General features: G+C 43.9%; 1 protein-coding gene across 4 annotated transcripts in view; it reads right to left on the reverse strand.

The window, feature by feature from the left end:
* Window positions 1-22,500, reverse strand: part of LOC139574753 (neuroligin-3-like) — a 451,466-nt gene that overhangs the window by 322,844 nt on the left and 106,122 nt on the right. For 2 of the 4 annotated variants that reach the window (XM_071399620.1, XM_071399617.1), the window contains 2 exons: window positions 21,461-22,229; window positions 15,536-15,595 (listed from right to left, as the gene is read on the reverse strand). In XM_071399620.1, coding sequence (XP_071255721.1) covers window positions 15,536-15,595; window positions 21,461-21,965 — 565 coding nt within the window. In that variant the 5' untranslated portion in view covers window positions 21,966-22,229. The remainder of the gene's footprint in view (window positions 1-15,535; window positions 15,596-21,460; window positions 22,230-22,500) is intronic. The other 2 variants (XM_071399618.1, XM_071399621.1) reach the window with 2 other exon arrangements.

A 22,500-nucleotide genomic window follows, 5' to 3' on the forward strand; every position in this document is an offset into this window, starting at 1 on the left:
CCTTCTGACTATCCCTGGTCTTTACCTTTATAGAGGCTCTATTCAGCCCCTTCTGACTATCCCTGGTCTATACCTTTATAGAGGCTCTATTCAGCCCCTTCTGACTATCCCTGGTCTTTACCTTTATAGAGGCTCTATTCAGCCCCTTCTGACTATCCCTGGTATATACCTTTATAGAGGCTCTATTCAGCCCCTTCTGACTATCCCTGGTCTTTACCTTTATAGAGGCTCTATTCAGCCCCTTCTGACTATCCCTGGTCTATACCTTTATAGAGGCTCTATTCATCCCTTTCTGACTATCCCTGGTCTATACCTTTATAGAGGCTCTATTCAGCCCCTTCTGACTATCCCTGGTCTATACCTTTATAGAGGCTCTATTCAGCCCCTTCTGACTATCCCTGGTCTATACCTTTATAGAGGCTCTATTCAGCCCCTTCTGACTATCCCTGGTCTTTACCTTTATAGAGGCTCTATTCAGCCCCTTCTGACTATCCCTGGTCTTTACCTTTATAGAGGCTCTATTCAGCCCCTTCTGACTATCCCTGGTCTATACCTTTATAGAGGCTCTATTCAGCCCCTTCTGACTATCCCTGGTCTATACCTTTATAGAGGCTCTATTCATCCCTTTCTGACTATCCCTGGTCTTTACCTTTATAGAGGCTCTATTCAGCCCCTTCTGACTATCCCTGGTCTATACCTTTATAGAGGCTCTATTCAGCCCCTTCTGACTATCCCTGGTCTATACCTTTATAGAGGCTCTATTCATCCCCTTCTGACTATCCCTGGTCTTTACCTTTATAGAGGCTCTATTCAGCCCCTTCTGACTATCCCTGGTCTATACCTTTGTAGAAGCTTTCTTCAGCCCATTGTGATGGATCAAGGACATGTTTTAAAAGCTCTCTCCACGTGTGTAGGACTGACAGAGATGTGGATAATCAACACTTCTCTCTGTATAACTAGACTGTTGGCTGCTCAGTGCCCTCGTCTGGGGAGATTATGACAGTTGGCTGGTCTCTGTAGCCTGGGGCTGTCTGACCAGGACTGGTGAGACATAGAGAGACAGTGGTCTCTGTAGCCTGGGGCTGTCTGACCAGGACTGGTGAGACATAGAGAGACAGTGGTCTCTGTATTCTGAGGCTGTCTGACCAGGACTGGTGAGACATAGAGAGACAGTGGTCTCTGTAGCCTGGGGCTGTCTGACCAGGACTGGTGAGACATAGAGAGACAGTGGTCTCTGTAGCCTGGGGCTCTCTGACCAGGACTGGTGAGACATAGAGAGACAGTGGTCTCTGTAGCCTGGGGCTGTCTGACCGGGACTGGTGAGACATAGAGAGACAGTGGTCTCTGTAGCCTGGGGCTGTCTGACCGGGACTGGTGAGACATAGAGAGACAGTGGTCTCTATTCTGAGGCTGTCTGACCAGGACTGGTGAGACATAGAGAGACAGTGGTCTCTGTATTCTGGGGCTGTCTGACCAGGACTGGTGAGACATAGAGAGACAGTGGTGAGAGACAGTGGTCTCTGTAGCCTGGGGCTGTCTGACCAGGACTGGTGAGACATAGAGAGACAGTGGTCTCTGTAGCCTGGGGCTGTCTGACCAGGACTGGTGAGACATAGAGAGACAGTGGTCTCTGTATTCTGGGGCTGTCTGACCAGGACTGGTGAGACATAGAGAGACAGTGGTCTTTGTAGCCTGGGGCTGTCTGACCAGGACTGGTGAGACATAGAGAGACAGTGCTCTCTGTATTCTGGGGCTGTCTGACCAGGACTGGTGAGACATAGAGAGACAGTGGTCTCTGTAGCCTGGGGCTGTCTGACCAGGACTGGTGAGACATAGAGAGACAGTGGTCTCTGTATTCTGGGGCTGTCTGACCAGGACTGGTGAGACATAGAGAGACAGTGGTCTCTGTATTCTGGGGCTGTCTGACAAGGACTGGTGAGACATAGAGAGACAGTGGTCTCTATTCTGGGGCTGTCTGACCAAGACTGGTGAGACATAGAGAGACAGCGGTCTCTGTAGCCTGGGGCTGTCTGACCAGGACTGGTGAGACATAGAGAGACAGTGGTCTCTGTAGCCTGGGACTGTCTGACCAGGACTGGTGAGACATAGAGAGACAGTGGTCTCTGTATTCTGGGGCTGTCTGACCAGGACTGGTGAGACATAGAGAGACAGTGGTCTCTGTAGCCTGGGGCTGTCTGACCAGGACTGGTGAGACATAGAGAGACAGTGGTCTCTGTATTCTGGGGCTGTCTGACCAGGACTGGTGAGACATAGTGAGACAGTGGTCTCTGTATTCTGAGGCTGTCTGACCAGGACTGGTGAGACATAGAGAGACAGTGGTCTCTGTAGCCTGGGGCTGTCTGACCAGGACTGGTGAGACATAGAGAGACAGTGGTCTCTGTAGCCTGAGGCTGTCTGACCAGGACTGGTGAGACATAGAGAGACAGTGGTCTCTGTATTCTGGGGCTGTCTGACCAGGACTGGTGAGACATAGAGAGACAGTGGTCTCTGTAGCCTGGGGCTGTCTGACCAGGACTGGTGAGACATAGAGAGACAGTGGTCTCTGTATTCTGGGGCTGTCTGACCAGGACTGGTGAGACATAGAGAGACAGTGGTCTCTGTAGCCTGGGGCTGTCTGACCAGGACTGGTGAGACATAGAGAGACAGTGGTCTCTGTAGCCTGGGGCTGTCTGACCAGGACTGGTGAGACATAGAGAGACAGTGGTCTCTGTATTCTGTGGCTGTCTGACCAGGACTGGTGAGACATAGAGAGACAGTGGTCTCTGTAGCCTGGGGCTGTCTGACCAGGACTGGTGAGACATAGAGAGACAGTGGTCTCTGTAGCCTGGGGCTGTCTGACCAGGACTGGTGAGACATAGAGAGACAGTGGTCTCTGTAGCCTGGGGCTGTCTGACCAGGACTGGTGAGACATAGAGAGACAGTGGTCTCTGTAGCCTGGGGCTGTCTGACCAGGACTGGTGAGACATAGAGAGACAGTGGTCTCTGTAGCCTGGGGCTGTCTGACCAGGACTGGTGAGACATAGAGAGACAGTGGTCTCTGTATTCTGGGGCTGTCTGACCAGGACTGGTGAGACATAGAGAGACAGTGGTCTCTGTATTCTGGGGCTGTCTGACCAGGACTGGTGAGACATAGAGAGACAGTGGTCTCTGTAGCCTGGGGCTGTCTGACCAGGACTGGTGAGACATAGAGAGACAGTGGTCTCTGTAGCCTGGGGCTGTCTGACCAGGACTGGTGAGACATAGAGAGACAGTGGTCTCTGTAGCCTGGGGCTGTCTGACCAGGACTGGTGAGACATAGAGAGACAGTGGTCTCTGTAGCCTGGGGCTGTCTGACCAGGACTGGTGAGACATAGAGAGACAGTGGTCTCTGTAGCCTGGGGCTGTCTGACCAGGACTGGTGAGACATAGAGAGACAGTGGTCTCTGTATTCTGGGGCTGTCTGACCAGGACTGGTGAGACATAGAGAGACAGTGGTCTCTGTAGCCTGGGGCTGTCTGACCAGGACTGGTGAGACATAGAGAGACAGTGGTCTCTGTAGCCTGGGGCTGTCTGACCAGGACTGGTGAGACATAGAGAGACAGTGGTCTCTGTAGCCTGGGGCTGTCTGACCAGGACTGGTGAGACATAGAGAGAGGGTATTGTACAGTTCTTCACTTTCCGAGGCCTTTTATATCTCCTTCTTTTTCTCGATCGGTCTGAATCCTTCCCACTGGGCAAACACTGGTTGAATCAACGTTGTGTCCAATACCTTTCAAATAACTCATGTTGAACCAACGTGGAATAGATATTGAATAACGTCTGTGCTCATTGGGTTCTCTCTCTCTCTCTCTCTCTCTCTCTCTCTCTCTCTCTCTCTCTCTCTCTCTCTCTCTCTCTCTCTCTCTCTCTCTCTTTCTCTCTCTCTCTCCTTGCCTCTCTCTCTCTTTCTCCCTCACTCTCCCTTCCTATCTCTCTCTCTCCTTCTCTCTCCTTCTCCTCTTCACATTCTGGGTTAAGACACAGACAGACAGGTATTTCTTCACAGTGGGTGGTGAGGTTTTCTCTGCCTATAATAGGCAGGTCACTGCACAGTCTGAATAATACAGCAGGAGTTTCAGCAGTTATTCTTAAAATAGCTCCAATGGCGCTTGAAGATTCTGACCAAAAAGAAAACAATATGCTTTGTGTGCAGTGATGGAAGGTTTGTGCAGTGATGTCACATCCTGATCTCTTTCACCTGTCCTTGTGCTTGTCTCCACCCCCCTCATCTTCCCCATTATCCCCTGTGTATTTATACCTGTGTTTTTTTGTCTGTGCTAGTTCGTCTTTTTTGCCAAGTCAACCAGCGTTTTTCTCCTAGCTCCTGTGTTTTTTCCCAGTCTCTGTTATTTTTCTCGTCCTCCTGGTCCTGACCCTTGCCTGTCCTGACTCTGAGCCCGCCTGCCTGACCCTTGCCTGTCCTGACTCTGAGCCCGCCTGCCTGACCCTTGCCTGTCCTGACTCTGAGCCCGCCTGCCTGACCCTTGCCTGTCCTGACTCTGAGCCCGCCTGCCTGACCCTTGCCTGTCCTGACTCTGAGCCCGCCTGCCTGACCATTCTGTTTGCCCCTGACCTCGTGCATGCCTGCAGCCCTGTACCGTTTTGGACTCTGACCTGGTTATGAACTGTTGCCTGTCCCCAACCTGCCTTTTGCCTACCCTTTGGACTAAAATAAATATCAAAGCTCAAACCATCTGCCTCCCTTGTCTGCATCTGGCTCTCGCCTTGTGTCGTTATACGTGTTGAGCGGTGTCATCATATGTTGGTATAGTCTGGCTCATTCAGTATATAGTATGTAGCCTTATGTATTTTCATTGTAATGATAACTGACCTTTTCTCCTCACATCATTGGCTGAACTGGACCTGAAATCATTCAATTGAGCGCTGACAAACAAGACAAAGGCGTGACGCGCTCCTATCACGACTGCTTATTGTTGCTTGGCAACAATCATATCGCACGCCATTGTATCGCACGCCGAATGCCACATTTCTTCCTCAGAATTAATCAGTGTACCTCTTGAGGATCCATGTTCGTGAAGAGATTGGAGCTTCACAATATAGCTGTTATAATGAAAAGGTTTGTAGATACTGTACCAGCAGATCCCTGGTGGGTGTATGACTCTGTTCCAATATAAAGGACCAACTGTTAGAGGTGTTTCAATGGAGTCCATAACTTCATACACCACTGACACATATTACTGTACCATTACTAAGAAAGTAACAGGAGGGACAGAAACCGAAACACACAATCAACATGTTCTGTACTATTGTAGAAATGTACTGCATAGACTATCATGTCACTCTGGAATGTACTGCGTGGACTATCATGTCACTCTAGAATGTACTGCATGGACTATCATGTCCCTCTAGAATGTACTGCATGGATTATCATGTCACTCTAGAATGTACTGCGTGGACTATCATGTCACTCTAGAATGTCCTGCATGGACTATCATGTCACTCTAGAATGTACTGCATGGACTATCATGTCACTCTAGAATGTACTGCGTGGACTATCATGTCACTCTAGAATGTGCTGCATGGATTATCATGTCACTCTAGAATGTACTGCATGGACTATCATGTCACTCTAGAATGTACTGCGTGGACTATCATGTCACTCTAGAATGTACTGCGTGGACTATCATGTCATTTTAGAATGTACTGCATGTATTATCTTGTCACTCTAGAATGTCCTGCGTGGACTATCATGTCACTCTAGAATGTACTGCATGGATTATCATGTCACTCTAGAATGTACTGCATAGAATATCATGTCACTCTAGAATGTACTGCATAGAATATCATGTCACTCTAGAATGTACTGCATGGATTATCATGTCACTCTAGAATGTACTGCGTGGACTATCATGTCACTCTAGAATGTACTGCGTGGACTATCATGTCACTCTAGAATGTACTGCATAGAATATCATGTCACTCTAGAATGTACTGCATAGAATATCATGTCACTCTAGAATGTACTGCATGGATTATCATGTCACTCTAGAATGTACTGCATGGACTATCATGTCACTCTAGAATGTCCTGCGTGGACTATCATGTCACTCTAGAATGTACTGCGTGGACTATCATGTCACTAGAATGTACTGCGTGGACTATCATGTCACTCTAGAATGTACTGCATGGATTATCATGTCACTCTGGAATGTACTGCATGGATTATCATGTCACTCTAGAATGTACTGCATGGATTATCATGTCACTCTGGAATGTACTGCATGGATTATCATGTCACTCTAGAATGTACTGCATGGATTATCATGTCACTCTAGAATGTACTGCATGGATTATCATGTCACTCTGGAATGTACTGCATGGATTATCATGTCACTCTAGAATGTACTGCATGGATTATCATGTCACTCTGGAATGTACTGCATGGATTATCATGTCACTCTAGAATGTACTGCATGGATTATCATGTCACTCTAGAATGTACTGCATGGACTATCATGTCACTCTAGAATGTCCTGCGTGGACTATCATGTCACTCTAGAATATACTGCGTGGACTATCATGTCACTAGAATGTACTGCGTGGACTATCATGTCACTCTAGAATGTACTGCATGGACTATCATGTCACTCTAGAATGTCCTGCGTGGACTATCATGTCACTCTAGAATGTACTGCGTGGACTATCATGTCACTCTAGAATGTACTGCATGGACTATCATGTCACTCTGGAATCATGTCACTAGAATGTACTGCGTGGACTATCATGTCACTCTGGAATGTACTGCGTGGACTATCATGTCACTCTAGAATGTACTGCATGGATTATCATGTCACTCTAGAATGTACTGCGTGGACTATCGTGTCACTCTAGAATGTCCTGCGTGGACTATCATGTCACTCTAGAATGTCCTGCATGGACTATCATGTCACTCTAGAATGTACTGCATGGATTATCATGTCACTCTAGAATGTACTGCGTGGACTATCGTGTCACTCTAGAATGTACTGCGTGGACTATCATGTCACTCTAGAATGTACTGCATGGATTATCATGTCACTCTAGAATGTACTGCATGGATTATCATGTCACTCTAGAATGTACTGCGTGGACTATCGTGTCACTCTAGAATGTACTGCGTGGACTATCATGTCACTCTAGAATCATGTCACTCTAGAATGTACTGCATGGATTATCATGTCACTCTAGAATGTCCTGCATGGACTATCATGTCACTCTAGAATGTACTGCATGGATTATCATGTCACTCTAGAATGTCCTGCATGGACTATCATGTCACTCTAGAATGTACTGCATGGATTATCATGTCACTCTAGAATGTCCTGCGTGGACTATCATGTCACTCTAGAATGTCCTGCATGGACTATCATGTCACTCTAGAATGTACTGCATGGATTATCATGTCACTCTAGAATGTACTGCGTGGACTATCATGTCACTAGAATGTACTGCGTAGACTATCATGTCACTCTAGAATCATGTCACTAGAATGTACTGCATGGATTATCATGTCACTCTAGAATGTACTGCGTGGACTATCATGTCACTCTAGAATGTACTGCGTGGACTATCATGTCACTAGAATGTACTGCATGGATTATCATGTCACTCTGGAATGTACTGCATGGATTATCATGTCACTAGAATGTACTGCATGGATTATCATGTCACTCTAGAATGTACTGCATGGATTATCATGTCACTCTGGAATGTACTGCATGGATTATCATGTCACTCTAGAATGTACTGCATGGATTATCATGTCACTCTAGAATGTACTGCATGGACTATCATGTCACTCTAGAATGTCCTGCGTGGACTATCATGTCACTCTAGAATGTACTGCGTGGACTATCATGTCACTAGAATGTACTGCGTGGACTATCATGTCACTCTAGAATGTACTGCATGGACTATCATGTCACTCTAGAATGTCCTGCGTGGACTATCATGTCACTCTAGAATGTACTGCGTGGACTATCATGTCACTCTAGAATGTACTGCATGGACTATCATGTCACTCTGGAATCATGTCACTAGAATGTACTGCGTGGACTATCATGTCACTCTGGAATGTACTGCGTGGACTATCATGTCACTCTAGAATGTACTGCATGGATTATCATGTCACTCTAGAATGTACTGCGTGGACTATCGTGTCACTCTAGAATGTCCTGCGTGGACTATCATGTCACTCTAGAATGTCCTGCATGGACTATCATGTCACTCTAGAATGTACTGCATGGATTATCATGTCACTCTAGAATGTACTGCGTGGACTATCGTGTCACTCTAGAATGTACTGCGTGGACTATCATGTCACTCTAGAATGTACTGCATGGATTATCATGTCACTCTAGAATGTACTGCGTGGACTATCATGTCACTAGAATGTACTGCGTAGACTATCATGTCACTCTAGAATCATGTCACTAGAATGTACTGCATGGATTATCATGTCACTCTAGAATGTACTGCGTGGACTATCATGTCACTCTAGAATGTACTGCGTGGACTATCATGTCACTAGAATGTACTGCATGGATTATCATGTCACTCTGGAATGTACTGCATGGATTATCATGTCACTAGAATGTACTGCATGGATTATCATGTCACTCTAGAATGTACTGCATGGATTATCATGTCACTCTGGAATGTACTGCATGGATTATCATGTCACTCTAGAATGTACTGCATGGATTATCATGTCACTCTAGAATGTACTGCATGGACTATCATGTCACTCTAGAATGTCCTGCGTGGACTATCATGTCACTCTAGAATGTACTGCGTGGACTATCATGTCACTAGAATGTACTGCGTGGACTATCATGTCACTCTAGAATGTACTGCATGGACTATCATGTCACTCTAGAATGTCCTGCGTGGACTATCATGTCACTCTAGAATGTACTGCGTGGACTATCATGTCACTCTAGAATGTACTGCATGGACTATCATGTCACTCTGGAATCATGTCACTAGAATGTACTGCGTGGACTATCATGTCACTCTGGAATGTACTGCGTGGACTATCATGTCACTCTAGAATGTACTGCATGGATTATCATGTCACTCTAGAATGTACTGCGTGGACTATCGTGTCACTCTAGAATGTCCTGCGTGGACTATCATGTCACTCTAGAATGTCCTGCATGGACTATCATGTCACTCTAGAATGTACTGCATGGATTATCATGTCACTCTAGAATGTACTGCGTGGACTATCGTGTCACTCTAGAATGTACTGCGTGGACTATCATGTCACTCTAGAATGTACTGCATGGATTATCATGTCACTCTAGAATGTACTGCGTGGACTATCATGTCACTCTAGAATCATGTCACTCTAGAATGTACTGCATGGATTATCATGTCACTCTAGAATGTCCTGCATGGACTATCATGTCACTCTAGAATGTACTGCATGGATTATCATGTCACTCTAGAATGTCCTGCATGGACTATCATGTCACTCTAGAATGTACTGCATGGATTATCATGTCACTCTAGAATGTACTGCATGGATTATCATGTCACTCTAGAATGTACTGCGTGGACTATCGTGTCACTCTAGAATGTACTGCGTGGACTATCATGTCACTCTAGAATCATGTCACTCTAGAATGTACTGCATGGATTATCATGTCACTCTAGAATGTCCTGCATGGACTATCATGTCACTCTAGAATGTACTGCATGGATTATCATGTCACTCTAGAATGTCCTGCATGGACTATCATGTCACTCTAGAATGTACTGCATGGATTATCATGTCACTCTAGAATGTCCTGCGTGGACTATCATGTCACTCTAGAATGTCCTGCATGGACTATCATGTCACTCTAGAATGTACTGCATGGATTATCATGTCACTCTAGAATGTACTGCGTGGACTATCATGTCACTAGAATGTACTGCGTAGACTATCATGTCACTCTAGAATCATGTCACTAGAATGTACTGCATGGATTATCATGTCACTCTAGAATGTACTGCGTGGACTATCATGTCACTCTAGAATGTACTGCGTGGACTATCATGTCACTCTAGAATCATGTCACTAGAATGTACTGCATGGATTATCATGTCACTCTAGAATGTACTGCGTGGACTATCATGTCACTCTAGAATGTACTGCGTGGACTATCATGTCACTAGAATGTACTGCATGGATTATCATGTCACTCTGGAATGTACTGCATGGATTATCATGTCACTAGAATGTACTGCATGGATTATCATGTCACTCTGGAATGTACTGCATGGATTATCATGTCACTCTAGAATGTACTGCATGGATTATCATGTCACTCTGGAATGTACTGCATGGATTATCATGTCACTCTAGAATGTACTGCATGGATTATCATGTCACTCTAGAATGTACTGCATGGATTATCATGTCACTCTGGAATGTACTGCATGGATTATCATGTCACTCTAGAATGTACTGCATGGATTATCATGTCACTCTGGAATGTACTGCATGGATTATCATGTCACTCTAGAATGTACTGCATGGATTATCATGTCACTCTAGAATGTACTGCATGGACTATCATGTCACTCTAGAATGTCCTGCGTGGACTATCATGTCACTCTAGAATGTACTGCGTGGACTATCATGTCACTAGAATGTACTGCGTGGACTATCATGTCACTCTAGAATGTACTGCATGGACTATCATGTCACTCTAGAATGTCCTGCGTGGACTATCATGTCACTCTAGAATGTACTGCGTGGACTATCATGTCACTCTAGAATGTACTGCATGGACTATCATGTCACTCTGGAATCATGTCACTAGAATGTACTGCGTGGACTATCATTTCACTCTGGAATGTCCTGCGTGGACTATCATGTCACTCTAGAATGTCCTGCATGGACTATCATGTCACTCTAGAATGTACTGCATGGATTATCATGTCACTCTAGAATGTACTGCGTGGACTATCGTGTCACTCTAGAATGTCCTGCATGGACTATCATGTCACTCTAGAATGTACTGCATGGATTATCATGTCACTCTAGAATGTCCTGCATGGACTATCATGTCACTCTAGAATGTACTGCATGGATTATCATGTCACTCTAGAATGTCCTGCGTGGACTATCATGTCACTCTAGAATGTCCTGCATGGACTATCATGTCACTCTAGAATGTACTGCATGGATTATCATGTCACTCTAGAATGTACTGCGTGGACTATCATGTCACTAGAATGTACTGCGTAGACTATCATGTCACTCTAGAATCATGTCACTAGAATGTACTGCATGGATTATCATGTCACTCTAGAATGTACTGCGTGGACTATCATGTCACTCTAGAATGTACTGCGTGGACTATCATGTCACTCTAGAATCATGTCACTAGAATGTACTGCATGGATTATCATGTCACTCTAGAATGTACTGCGTGGACTATCATGTCACTCTAGAATCATGTCACTAGAATGTCCTGCATGGACTATCATGTCACTCTAGAATCATGTCACTAGAATGTACTGCATGGATTATCATGTCACTCTAGAATGTACTGCGTGGACTATCATTTCACTCTAGAATGTACTGCGTGGATTATCATGTCACTCTAGAATCATGTCACTAGAATGTCCTGCATGGACTATCATGTCACTCTAGAATCATGTCACTAGAATGTACTGCATGGATTATCATGTCACTCTAGAATGTACTGCGTGGATTATCATGTCACTCTAGAATCATGTCACTAGAATGTACTGCATGGATTATCATGTCACTCTAGAATGTACTGCAAGGATTATCATGTCACTCTAGAATCATGTCACTAGAATGTCCTGCATGGACTATCATGTCACTCTAGAATCATGTCACTAGAATGTACTGCATGGATTATCATGTCACTCTAGAATGTACTGCGTGGACTATCATGTCACTCTAGAATGTACTGCATGGATTATCTTGTCACTCTAGAATGTACTGCATGGACTATCATGTCACTCTAGAATGTCCTGCGTGGACTATCATGTCACTCTAGAATGTACTGCATGGATTATCATGTCACTCTAGAATGTACTGCATGGATTATCATGTCACTCTAGAATGTACTGCATGGATTATCATGTCACTCTAGAATGTCCTGCGTGGACTATCATGTCACTCTAGAATGTACTGCATGGATTATCATGTCACTCTAGAATGTACTGCATGGATTATCATGTCACTCTAGAATGTACTGCGTGGATTATCATGTCACTCTAGAATCATGTCACTAGAATGTACTGCATGGATTATCATGTCACTCTAGAATGTACTGCGTGGACTATCATGTCACTCTAGAATGTACTGCGTGGACTATCATGTCACTCTAGAATCATGTCACTAGAATGTACTGCATGGATTATCATGTCACTCTAGAATGTACTGCGTGGACTATCATGTCACTCTAGAATCATGTCACTAGAATGTCCTGCATGGACTATCATGTCACTCTAGAATCATGTCACTAGAATGTACTGCATGGATTATCATGTCACTCTAGAATGTACTGCGTGGACTATCATGTCACTCTAGAATGTACTGCGTGGATTATCATGTCACTCTAGAATCATGTCACTAGAATGTCCTGCATGGACTATCATGTCACTCTAGAATCATGTCACTAGAATGTACTGCATGGATTATCATGTCACTCTAGAATCATGTCACTAGAATGTACTGCATGGATTATCATGTCACTCTAGAATGTACTGCAAGGATTATCATGTCACTCTAGAATCATGTCACTAGAATGTCCTGCATGGACTATCATGTCACTCTAGAATCATGTCACTAGAATGTACTGCATGGATTATCATGTCACTCTAGAATGTACTGCGTGGACTATCATGTCACTCTAGAATGTACTGCATGGATTATCTTGTCACTCTAGAATGTACTGCATGGACTATCATGTCACTCTAGAATGTCCTGCGTGGACTATCATGTCACTCTAGAATGTACTGCATGGATTATCATGTCACTCTAGAATGTACTGCATGGATTATCATGTCACTCTAGAATGTACTGCATGGATTATCATGTCACTCTAGAATGTCCTGCGTGGACTATCATGTCACTCTAGAATGTACTGCATGGATTATCATGTCACTCTAGAATGTACTGCATGGATTATCATGTCACTCTAGAATGTACTGCGTGGACTATCATGTCACTAGAATGTCCTGCGTGGACTATCATGTCACTCTAGAATCCCATTGTTGTAAAAGGAATGACCTGATTTGATGGTGACTATCCTTACACTCCTAGAGCAGAACCATGACTAGATACAATTATTTCATTAACATACTTGCTGAAGTTTAACAAAGTTCGCATCACGAGAAGCTTTCAACATACTATAGCACAACATAATAATCAATGCTGTATATCCACGCATTAGATAACAAACTTCAACGAAGACCAAAGTTATTCCAAATGAAACATTTCAGAATACAATTTAAACTGTCCCAGCAACCCTTTCCATTTCAATGAGCTAGAAAATTACAGCTCTAGTGTTGAAGAGGATGCTGAGAGGGTATGGAACACACTACGCACGTCCCAAATCGCACCATATTCCCTAAATACTGCACTACTTTTGACCAGAGCCCTATGGACCATGATCAAAAGTAGGGCACTATATAGGGAATAGGGTGTCATTTAAGACACATTCACAGTCACCCCTTCAGCACAATCATATGTCACAAAAGTAACATAGCAAACATATGATAAACCATTTCCTCATTACGAAACATGAGGAAGTTAATTGAAAATGTTTCCAAGTGGAGTTTGAATATTAAAGTGATATTTCTGTGTGTATTCCACTACTGGGACTAATTCAGAAACGCCTGGGGGGGCTCCGTCTGTCTCAAACTAAATTGGTTTACTAAAGTGAGCGGGCCTGTGTGTGTGTGTGCGTGTGTGTGCGTGTGTGTGTGTGTGTGTGTGTGTGTGTGTGTGTGTGTGTGTGTGTGTGTGTGTGTGTGTGTGTGTGTGTGTGTGTGTATGTGTGTGTGTGTGTGTCTGCAAGATCACTAGGCAAGGTTAATTGCTGAGCTTCAAACGTAACGTGTCTGAGATTTCCGACTGCTTAAACTAACAGAACGTTAAATTTAGGTACAATATGAGCTTTAATATTAAGGCTTCTGATAATGACAATGTTTATAGGTCAATTAACTGGCTTTTGGCAAATATGAGATTCGTGGCCTTTTTGCTGTGATTAAAAGTATGAACTTTACCTGTTGCTCCTGGAAATGACAGTACAGAACTTACTGTTGCCGCAGACAAAGGCAAATGACAGTTACAGAATATTGATCACGGTTTCTATCCATTCATTCGCTGTATTGAAAGTTTGTATGAATTCCAAGAGGTGTAATGACTCTAATCCAATCTATCTCAACACCATGATGCATCTTTCTCCCTGCAGGAGAATATTTGCTTGTTGTGAGTTATGATTTCCAGACAGAACTTGTCCTCAGAGCACCCCAGATGGCACCCTATTGGCCCTGGTCAAAAGTAGTCCACTATATAGGGACTAGAGGGCCATTTGGAATGCATACCTCGACTGTTGTGTGAAGATGTAATCAACAGCCTCAAAGGCTTTCTTTTCTTGTCTCCTTTGACAAATTCTTGCAATAATTCTTTATGTTCGATCAGAAGATGCAACACAAAAATGACTGAAGTTCCTCTCATTCCAACCCTGATTTAGTGTTACTTAACTTTAAAAAGGGCGAATCCAGGATTAGAAAAAACAACAACAATATATTTGATTTAAGTCGGAAAAAAAGGATGTACCAATCACAGATTGCCCCTTTAACTCTGATTTGTGTAATATGACTTTAAATTGGCAGTTCTGCTTCTGATTGAATCAGCCTTGTTATTTTCATTCAGAAGAATTGATCTGTTTGTCGTCGTGATTTAGCCTGGAATGCTGTCAATTACTGACTTGTTGGACCAATTCCATCCACATTGTCATGTTTGAATTGGTTTTGATAAACAATTAAGTTGTGTGTAAAATAAAATACATACAATACAGTGCTTTCATAGAAAAATCAAACCTATTGATGAAAAATACATGCAAGGCATTCAATCTTTAGGGACTTAATTTTACAGGGGAATTCCAACAACTTCCCCTTTATTTCTTTAACACACACACACACACACACACACACACACACAAACACACACACACACACACACACACACACACACACACACACACACACACACACACACACACACACACACACACACACACACACACACACACACACACACACACACACACACACACACACACACACACACACACACACACACGTCCAGGTTAATGAGAACTGTAGGTCAACTGCTCATCCCAGTTAGCAGTTTGATTTGAGGGTTGAAAGGTGCTGATATCTGGCTTTAGAGAGGAGGCCTTCTCTCTCCTCTCTCGTTCTCTTTCACTCCCACCGTGTTGTCTGTCTTACATACCTCCTTTTCTACACATTTTCTTGTTGGGTTTCCTGGCACATTCCTTGGATATTCTTTTGACTGTAAAATGAATAAAAAAAACTACAAAATAACAGAAGGCTCTGGAAAAGACCTGGAAGGTGACATGCAACAACTTCAGATTGAGCCAAACCCAAACCCCCCAACCCCCCCCCCCCAAACCCCCCATCCCTCCCTTCCTCATCAACAACAACAACGACAGAGGGTCTGTCCAGAGAGTAACTGGGGGTGTTTCTGCAGAAATATTCCAAAATGGTGGAATGAATTTGCTGCACGTCGGAACACAAGAAGCCCATATTCACATGCACTTCTATATAAGACCCCTTACCACCACACTGTAGCTTCCTCAATGCCTGTTCCAGCACACTGACAACAGTATTTACTGTTCCAATTACAATGAAATTCTATGCAATATTTTGTATCATTATGATACTGGGACAACTTACCATTTCAAGCTTCGCTGTGTGGGTCTTAATGGATTGAAATGTGCAGCACCAGTCAATAGTTTGTACACACCTACTCTTTCAAGGGTTTTTCTTTCTTTGTACTATTTTCTACATCAAAACTATGAAATAACACATATGGAATCATGAATTCTCTCCTGAACATTTAAACATTTGATGATCTAGTTTCGTTGGTGGAGTTTAAACACTTGATCGATGTATATATCACAGAAGAGTGTAATTGTCTTCAGGACAGCTGTTTTTTTAGTCAAGACTTTTGTGTTTTTTAATGTAATATGTAACTGTTGTACTGTATGTGTGTCTATAGTTTTGTTTAATGTATGTAAGTTGTTGTGTCTGAAACTTTGTTCCCGCTGCTGCTATTGGACCAGGTCTCTCTTGGAAAAGAGATGTTATCTCAATGAGAAATGCCTGTATAAATAAAGGTTAAATACATTTTTTTTTTTTATGTAGTAACCAAAAAAGTGTTAAACAAATCAAAATATATTTTATATTTGAGATTCTTCAAAGTATCCACCCTTGATGACATCTTTGCACACTTTAGGCATTCCCTCAACCAGCTTCATGAGGTAGTCACCAGGAATGCATTTCAATTAACAGTTGTGGCTTGTTAAAAGTTCATTGTTGAATTTATTTCCCTCTAAATGCGTTTGAGCCAATCAGTTGTGTTGTGACAAGGTAGGGGTGGTATACAGAAGATAGCCCTATTTGGTAAAATACCAAGTCCATATTATGACAAGAACAGCTCAAATAAGCAAAGAGAAACGACAGTCCATCATTAAGTCTTCTACACCTGCATTGCTTGCTGTTTGGGGTTTTAGGCTGGGTTTCTGTACAGCACTTTGAGATATCAGCTGATGTACGAAGGGCTATATAAATCAATTTGATTTGATTTGATTTAAGTCAACATTTAAGTCAACATTTCAAGAACTTTGAAAGTTTCTTCAAGTGCAGTTGCAAAACCCATCAAGCGCTATAATGAAACTGGCTCTCATGAGGACCGCCACAGGAAAGGAAGACCCAGAGTTACCTCTGCTGCAGAGGATAAGTTCATTAGAGTTAACTGCACCTCAGATTACAGCCCAAATAAATGCTTCACAGAGTTCAAGTAACAGACACATCTCAACATCAACTGTTCAGAGGAGACTGTGTGAATCAGGCATTCATGGTCGAATAGATGCAAGTGGGCAGCTGGGACACCAATAAGAAGAAGAGACTTGCTTGGAACAAGAAACACGAGCAATGGACATTAGACCAGTGGAAATCTGGCCTTTAGTCTGATGAGTCCAAATTTGAGATTTCTAGTTCCAACCGCCGTGTCTTTGTGAGACGCAGAGTAGGTGAACATATGATCTCCGCATGTGTGGTTCCCACCGCGAAGCATGGAGGAGAAGGTGTGATGGTGCGGGGGTGCTATGCTGGTGATACTATCGTTGATTTATTTAGAATTAAAGGCACATTTAACCAGCATGGCTATCACAGTATTCTGCAGCGATATGCCATCTATGGTAGAAAAATTACAAGATTAGGTTTTAATACTGTTTATGCATCAAATAAGGTTTGATGAGTACTCTCTCATATGTTTCTGTGGGACTGAGTTAGGCTTCTGGGGGTTGGCGGTAGCAATTGATTTATGATGACTTGGTGACAAAACCTACAGCTTGCACTCTATAGAATGAGTTGGTATTTGTATACGGTACCAGGGAGGAACTGTTTCTGGTGCGGACAGCTGATGCGAGGAAACTTGTCTTAGGGGCCTGGGCCTGCTTTCTATACAATTGGAAAAGTCTTCACAGTAAATGCTATCTGGCTGGGGGATACTCCTTTCTCACATACGAATCCTAACCTTTTGACCTATTTCAGATGTCTGAGTGTGGGATCGACCAGCGTTATTATTTCAATAATTAATCAATATTAAATCAAGATGATTTTTTAAAGAAATAACAGTCTCTCTCAGTTGATTAGAATATTCACGACACCTCCTCCCAGCTGCCAACTGTACTGAGGCTAGGTAACACTGTCACCACCGATAAATCCACGATAATCGAGAATTTCAATAAGCATTTCTCTATGGCTGGCCATGCTCCCCACCCCCCGCAGCTACTTGCCCAGGCCTCCCCAGCTTCTCCTTCACCCAAATCCAGATAGCAGATGTTCTGAAAGAGCTGCAAAACCTGGACCCGTACAAATCAGCTGGGATAGACAACCTGGACCCTCGATTTCTAAAATTATCCGCCGCCATTGTTGCAACCTCTATTACAAGTCTCTTCAACCTCTCTTTCGTATCGTCCGAGATCCCTAAGGATTGGAAAGCTGCCGCGGTCATCCCCCTCTTCAAAGCGGGTGACACTCTAGACACAAACTGTTATAGACCTATATCCATCCTGCCCTGCCTTTCTAAAGTCTTCGAAAGCCAAGTTAATAAACAGATCACTGATCATTTCGAATCCTACCGTACCTTCTCCGCTGTGCAATCCGGTTTCCGAGCTGGTCACGGGTGCACCTCAGCCATGCTCAAGGTACTAAATGATATCATAACCGCCATCGATCAAAGACCGTACTGTGCAGCCGTCTTCATCTACCTAGCCAAGGCTTTCGACTCTGTCAATCATCGTATTCTTATCGGCAGACTCAACAGCCTTGGTTTCTCAAATAACTGCCTCGCCTGGTTCACCAACTACTTCTCAGACAGAGTTCAGTGTGTCAAATCGGAGGGCCTGTTGTCCGGACCTCTGGCAGTCTCTAGGGGGTACCACAGGGTTCAATTCTCGGGCCGACTCTTTTCTCTGTATATATCAACGATGTCGCTTTTGCTGCGGGTGATTCCCTGATCCACCTCTACGCAGACGACACCATTCTGTATACATCTGGCCCTTCTTTGGACACTGTGTTAACAAACCTCCAAACGAGCTTCAATGCCATACAACACTCCTTCTGTGGCCTCCAACTGCTCTTAAACGCTAGTAAAACTAAATGCATGCTTTTCAACCGATTGCTGCCCGCACCCGCCCGCACAACTAGCATCACTACTCTGGATGGTTCTGACTTAGAATATGAGGACAACTACAAATACCTAGGTGTCTGGTTAGACTGTAAACTCTCCTTCCAGACTCATATTACTAGAGACAGCAGGAGCGGTAGAGATACTCTTAATGATCGGCTATAAAAAGCCAACTGACATTTACTCCTGAGGTGCTGACTTGCTGCACCCTCGACAACTACTGTGATTAATATTATTTGACCATGCTGGTCATTTATGAACATTTGAACATCTTGGCCATGTTCTGTTATAATCTCCACCCGGCACAGCCAGAAGAGGACTGGCCACCCCTCATAGCCTGGTTCCTCTCTAGGTTTCTTCCTAGGTTTTGGCCTTTCTAGGGAGTTTTTCCTAGCCACCGTGCTTCTACACCTGAATTGCTTGCTGTTTTGGGTTTTAGGCTGGGTTTCTGTACAGCACTTTGAGATATCAGCTGATGTACGAAGGGCTATATAAATATATTTGATTTGGTTTGATTTGATAATAAACATCTCCAATCCAAAATAAAATCTAGAATTGACTTCCTATTTCACAACAAAGCCTATTTTACTCATGCTGCCAAACATACCCTCGTAAAACTGACCATCCTACCGATCCTCGACTTCGGCGATGTCATTTACTAAATAGCCTCCAACACTCTACTCAGCAAACTGGATGCAGTCTATCACAGTGCCATCCGTTTTGTCCCACTGGCTCCAGGTCATCTATAAGTCTATGCTAGGTAAAGCTCTGCCTTATCTCAGCTCACTGGCCATGATAACAACACCAACCCGTAGCACGCGCTCCAGCAGGTATATCTCACTGGTCATCCCCAAAGCCAACACCTGCTTTGGCCGCCTTTCCTTCCAGTTCTCTGCTGCCAGTGACTGGAATGAATTGCAAAAATCGCTGAAGCTGTAGACTTATATTTCCCTCAATAACTTTAAACATCAGCTATCTGAGCAGCTGTAAATAGCCCACCCAATCTACCTACTCCTTCCCCATATTGTTTTTATTTACTTTTCTGCTCTTTTGCACACCAGTATTTCTACTTGCTCATCATCATCTGCTCATCTATCACTCCAGTGTTAATTTGCTAAATTGTAATCACTTCACTACCATGGCCTATTTATTGCCTTACCTCCTCATGCCATTTGCACACACTGTATATAGACTTTCTTTTTTCTCTATTGTGTTATTGACTGTACGCACTGACTGTGTCGCACTGCTTTGCTTTATCTTGGCCAGGTCACAGTTGTAAATGAGAACTTGTTCTCAACTAGCCTACCTGGTTAAATAAAGGTGAAATAGAAAAAATTAAATAAACATCCCATCTGGTTTGCGCTTAGTGGTACTTGCAGGACAATGACCCAACACACCTCCAGGCTGTGTAAGGGCTATTTGACCAAGAAGGAGAGTGATGGAGTTCTGCATCAGATGACCTAGCCTCCACAATCACCCGACCTCAACCCAATTGAGATGGTTTGGGATGAGTCGGACCGCAGAGTGAGGAAAAGCAGCCAACAAGTGCTCAGCATATGTGGGAACTCCTTCAAGAACGTTGGAAAGCATTCCTCATGAAGCTGGTTGAGAGAATGCCAAGAGTGTGTGAAGCTGTCATCAAGGCAAAGGGTGGCTACTTTGAAGAATCTAAAATCTTAAATATTGTTTGATTTGTTTAACACATTTTTGGTTACTACATGATTCCATATGTGTTATTTCATAGTTTTGATGTCTTCACTATTATTCTACATTGTAGAAACTAGTAAAAATAAAGACAAACCCTTGAATGAGTAGGTGTGTCCAAACTTTTGACTGCTACTCTAGGTCTTCAGTCAAAATATTGTATTATTTTGTCTGTTGCACTTGTAACCTATAGTTTACCAAGACCGCAAAGACAAACTCTCGATAATAATATGAAAGTAAGGGGTCTTACATGGTCTAGTCTGATGCCACAGGCCTCGAGTGTACCAGAATATTTCACCAACCAACCCTACAGAAGATCATTGTCTAATAGCTCATAGCTAATCAATATTTCCCCAGAACACTCACGACAGTAAGGGAAGGGAGTGCACCAAGGTACAGTACTAGGCCCAATCTGTTTCAACATCTGATTGGTTTTTCAACCATTTTGTGTAATATTTTGTTTTTTTGGGGGGGTTCTTTTTGAATCAACACAAAGAGGAACCTCAAACGGTAGCATGGAAAGGGAGAGTTGATGAAAATAGATGTCTGCCATGGAAGATCAAGTCAGAATGAGGATGCTGGAGATGGTGGTGTTGTAGGACACAGACACAGCATGCACAGGGAGGGCAACACGGCATGCACCACACACACTACAGTAGCGACACACAGTCTCAGAGAGAGATAGAATAAGAGCTAGAAAAGAGTTTGGTTTAATACTCCTATACCCGACCCACTCACCATCCTCCGTCGGAACGTAGATGTTTAGATACAAACAGTCCTCGTTTTGATCCTGTATGTAAGACGCCACTATGTCCAGGCTGAAGGAGAACCATATGGGCATCATAATCTCTGGCACGGCGTTGTGAATATTCTGGGGGCAAACGGGGGCAAAGTGGGTGGCGTTCTTTATCCCCGACCAGGAGGAGGGCGGCTCGGGGGGCAGGAAGCGTTTCTCCCCCACTGGGGAGGCTGCATACGGGACCCCCAAATACTGGTCCACTGGTCCCAGTATCTCACTGGGTAGGGGCACTCTCACCCCCCGGAGTTTCCCATACTGCGTGTTCACAGTGGGGTGGTAGGCCTGGCCTCGGACGGCCACCAAGCACCAGGAAAAAGTTAGGATCCAGAAGGACGTGGTGATGCTGAGGCTGGAGATGGAGCTGGGTATGTGGGCACCATGCCAGACCCCATGGTCCTGCTGCTGAGAGGAGAACAGACAGTTTCTCCTTGGCAAAAACCACATGGTCCGTCTGAGTGAGTCTCAGCAACAACTGCAATTGACCAACATACACGTCGGGTCTCCTCCTCAGCTCACAACGTCTTCCCTCTTCTCTTCCCTTCCCTGTCTTCCCCTGTCTTCCTGTCTATCAGCCCAACAGTCCAGCACCCTTAGATCCACTCATCAGTCTGGAGCAGATAAAACTGAAAAAGTTGGGGTAGTTCTTTTTTTTACGGTCTTCATTCACTGTCCTCTCTTCCTCTTGTCAGATCTTCCATCCCGTGCCTGCTGGAGACAGGGAAGAAAAAAGATCACAGGAAAATGAATGACTCCAGATAGACAGAAAAACAGTTTGCTCTCATTTCTTTTATTCACAAATGTTTTATTGACTGGTGACGAGGGTTTTTTCTGTCGTGATATAAAACCCGACAGTAAACATGACAGTGCACTTACCCTGCTATCAATCTACACAATCAAGGGCTCACCGAGTCGCTGGGGTAAAGTGTTGCACAACTTAGTCCTTTTACTGTTTACTGATTAAAATGGCACTGAGCTCACG

Source organism: Salvelinus alpinus, chromosome 4 (assembly GCF_045679555.1).
Source record: "Salvelinus alpinus chromosome 4, SLU_Salpinus.1, whole genome shotgun sequence".
NCBI lineage: Eukaryota > Metazoa > Chordata > Actinopteri > Salmoniformes > Salmonidae > Salvelinus > Salvelinus alpinus.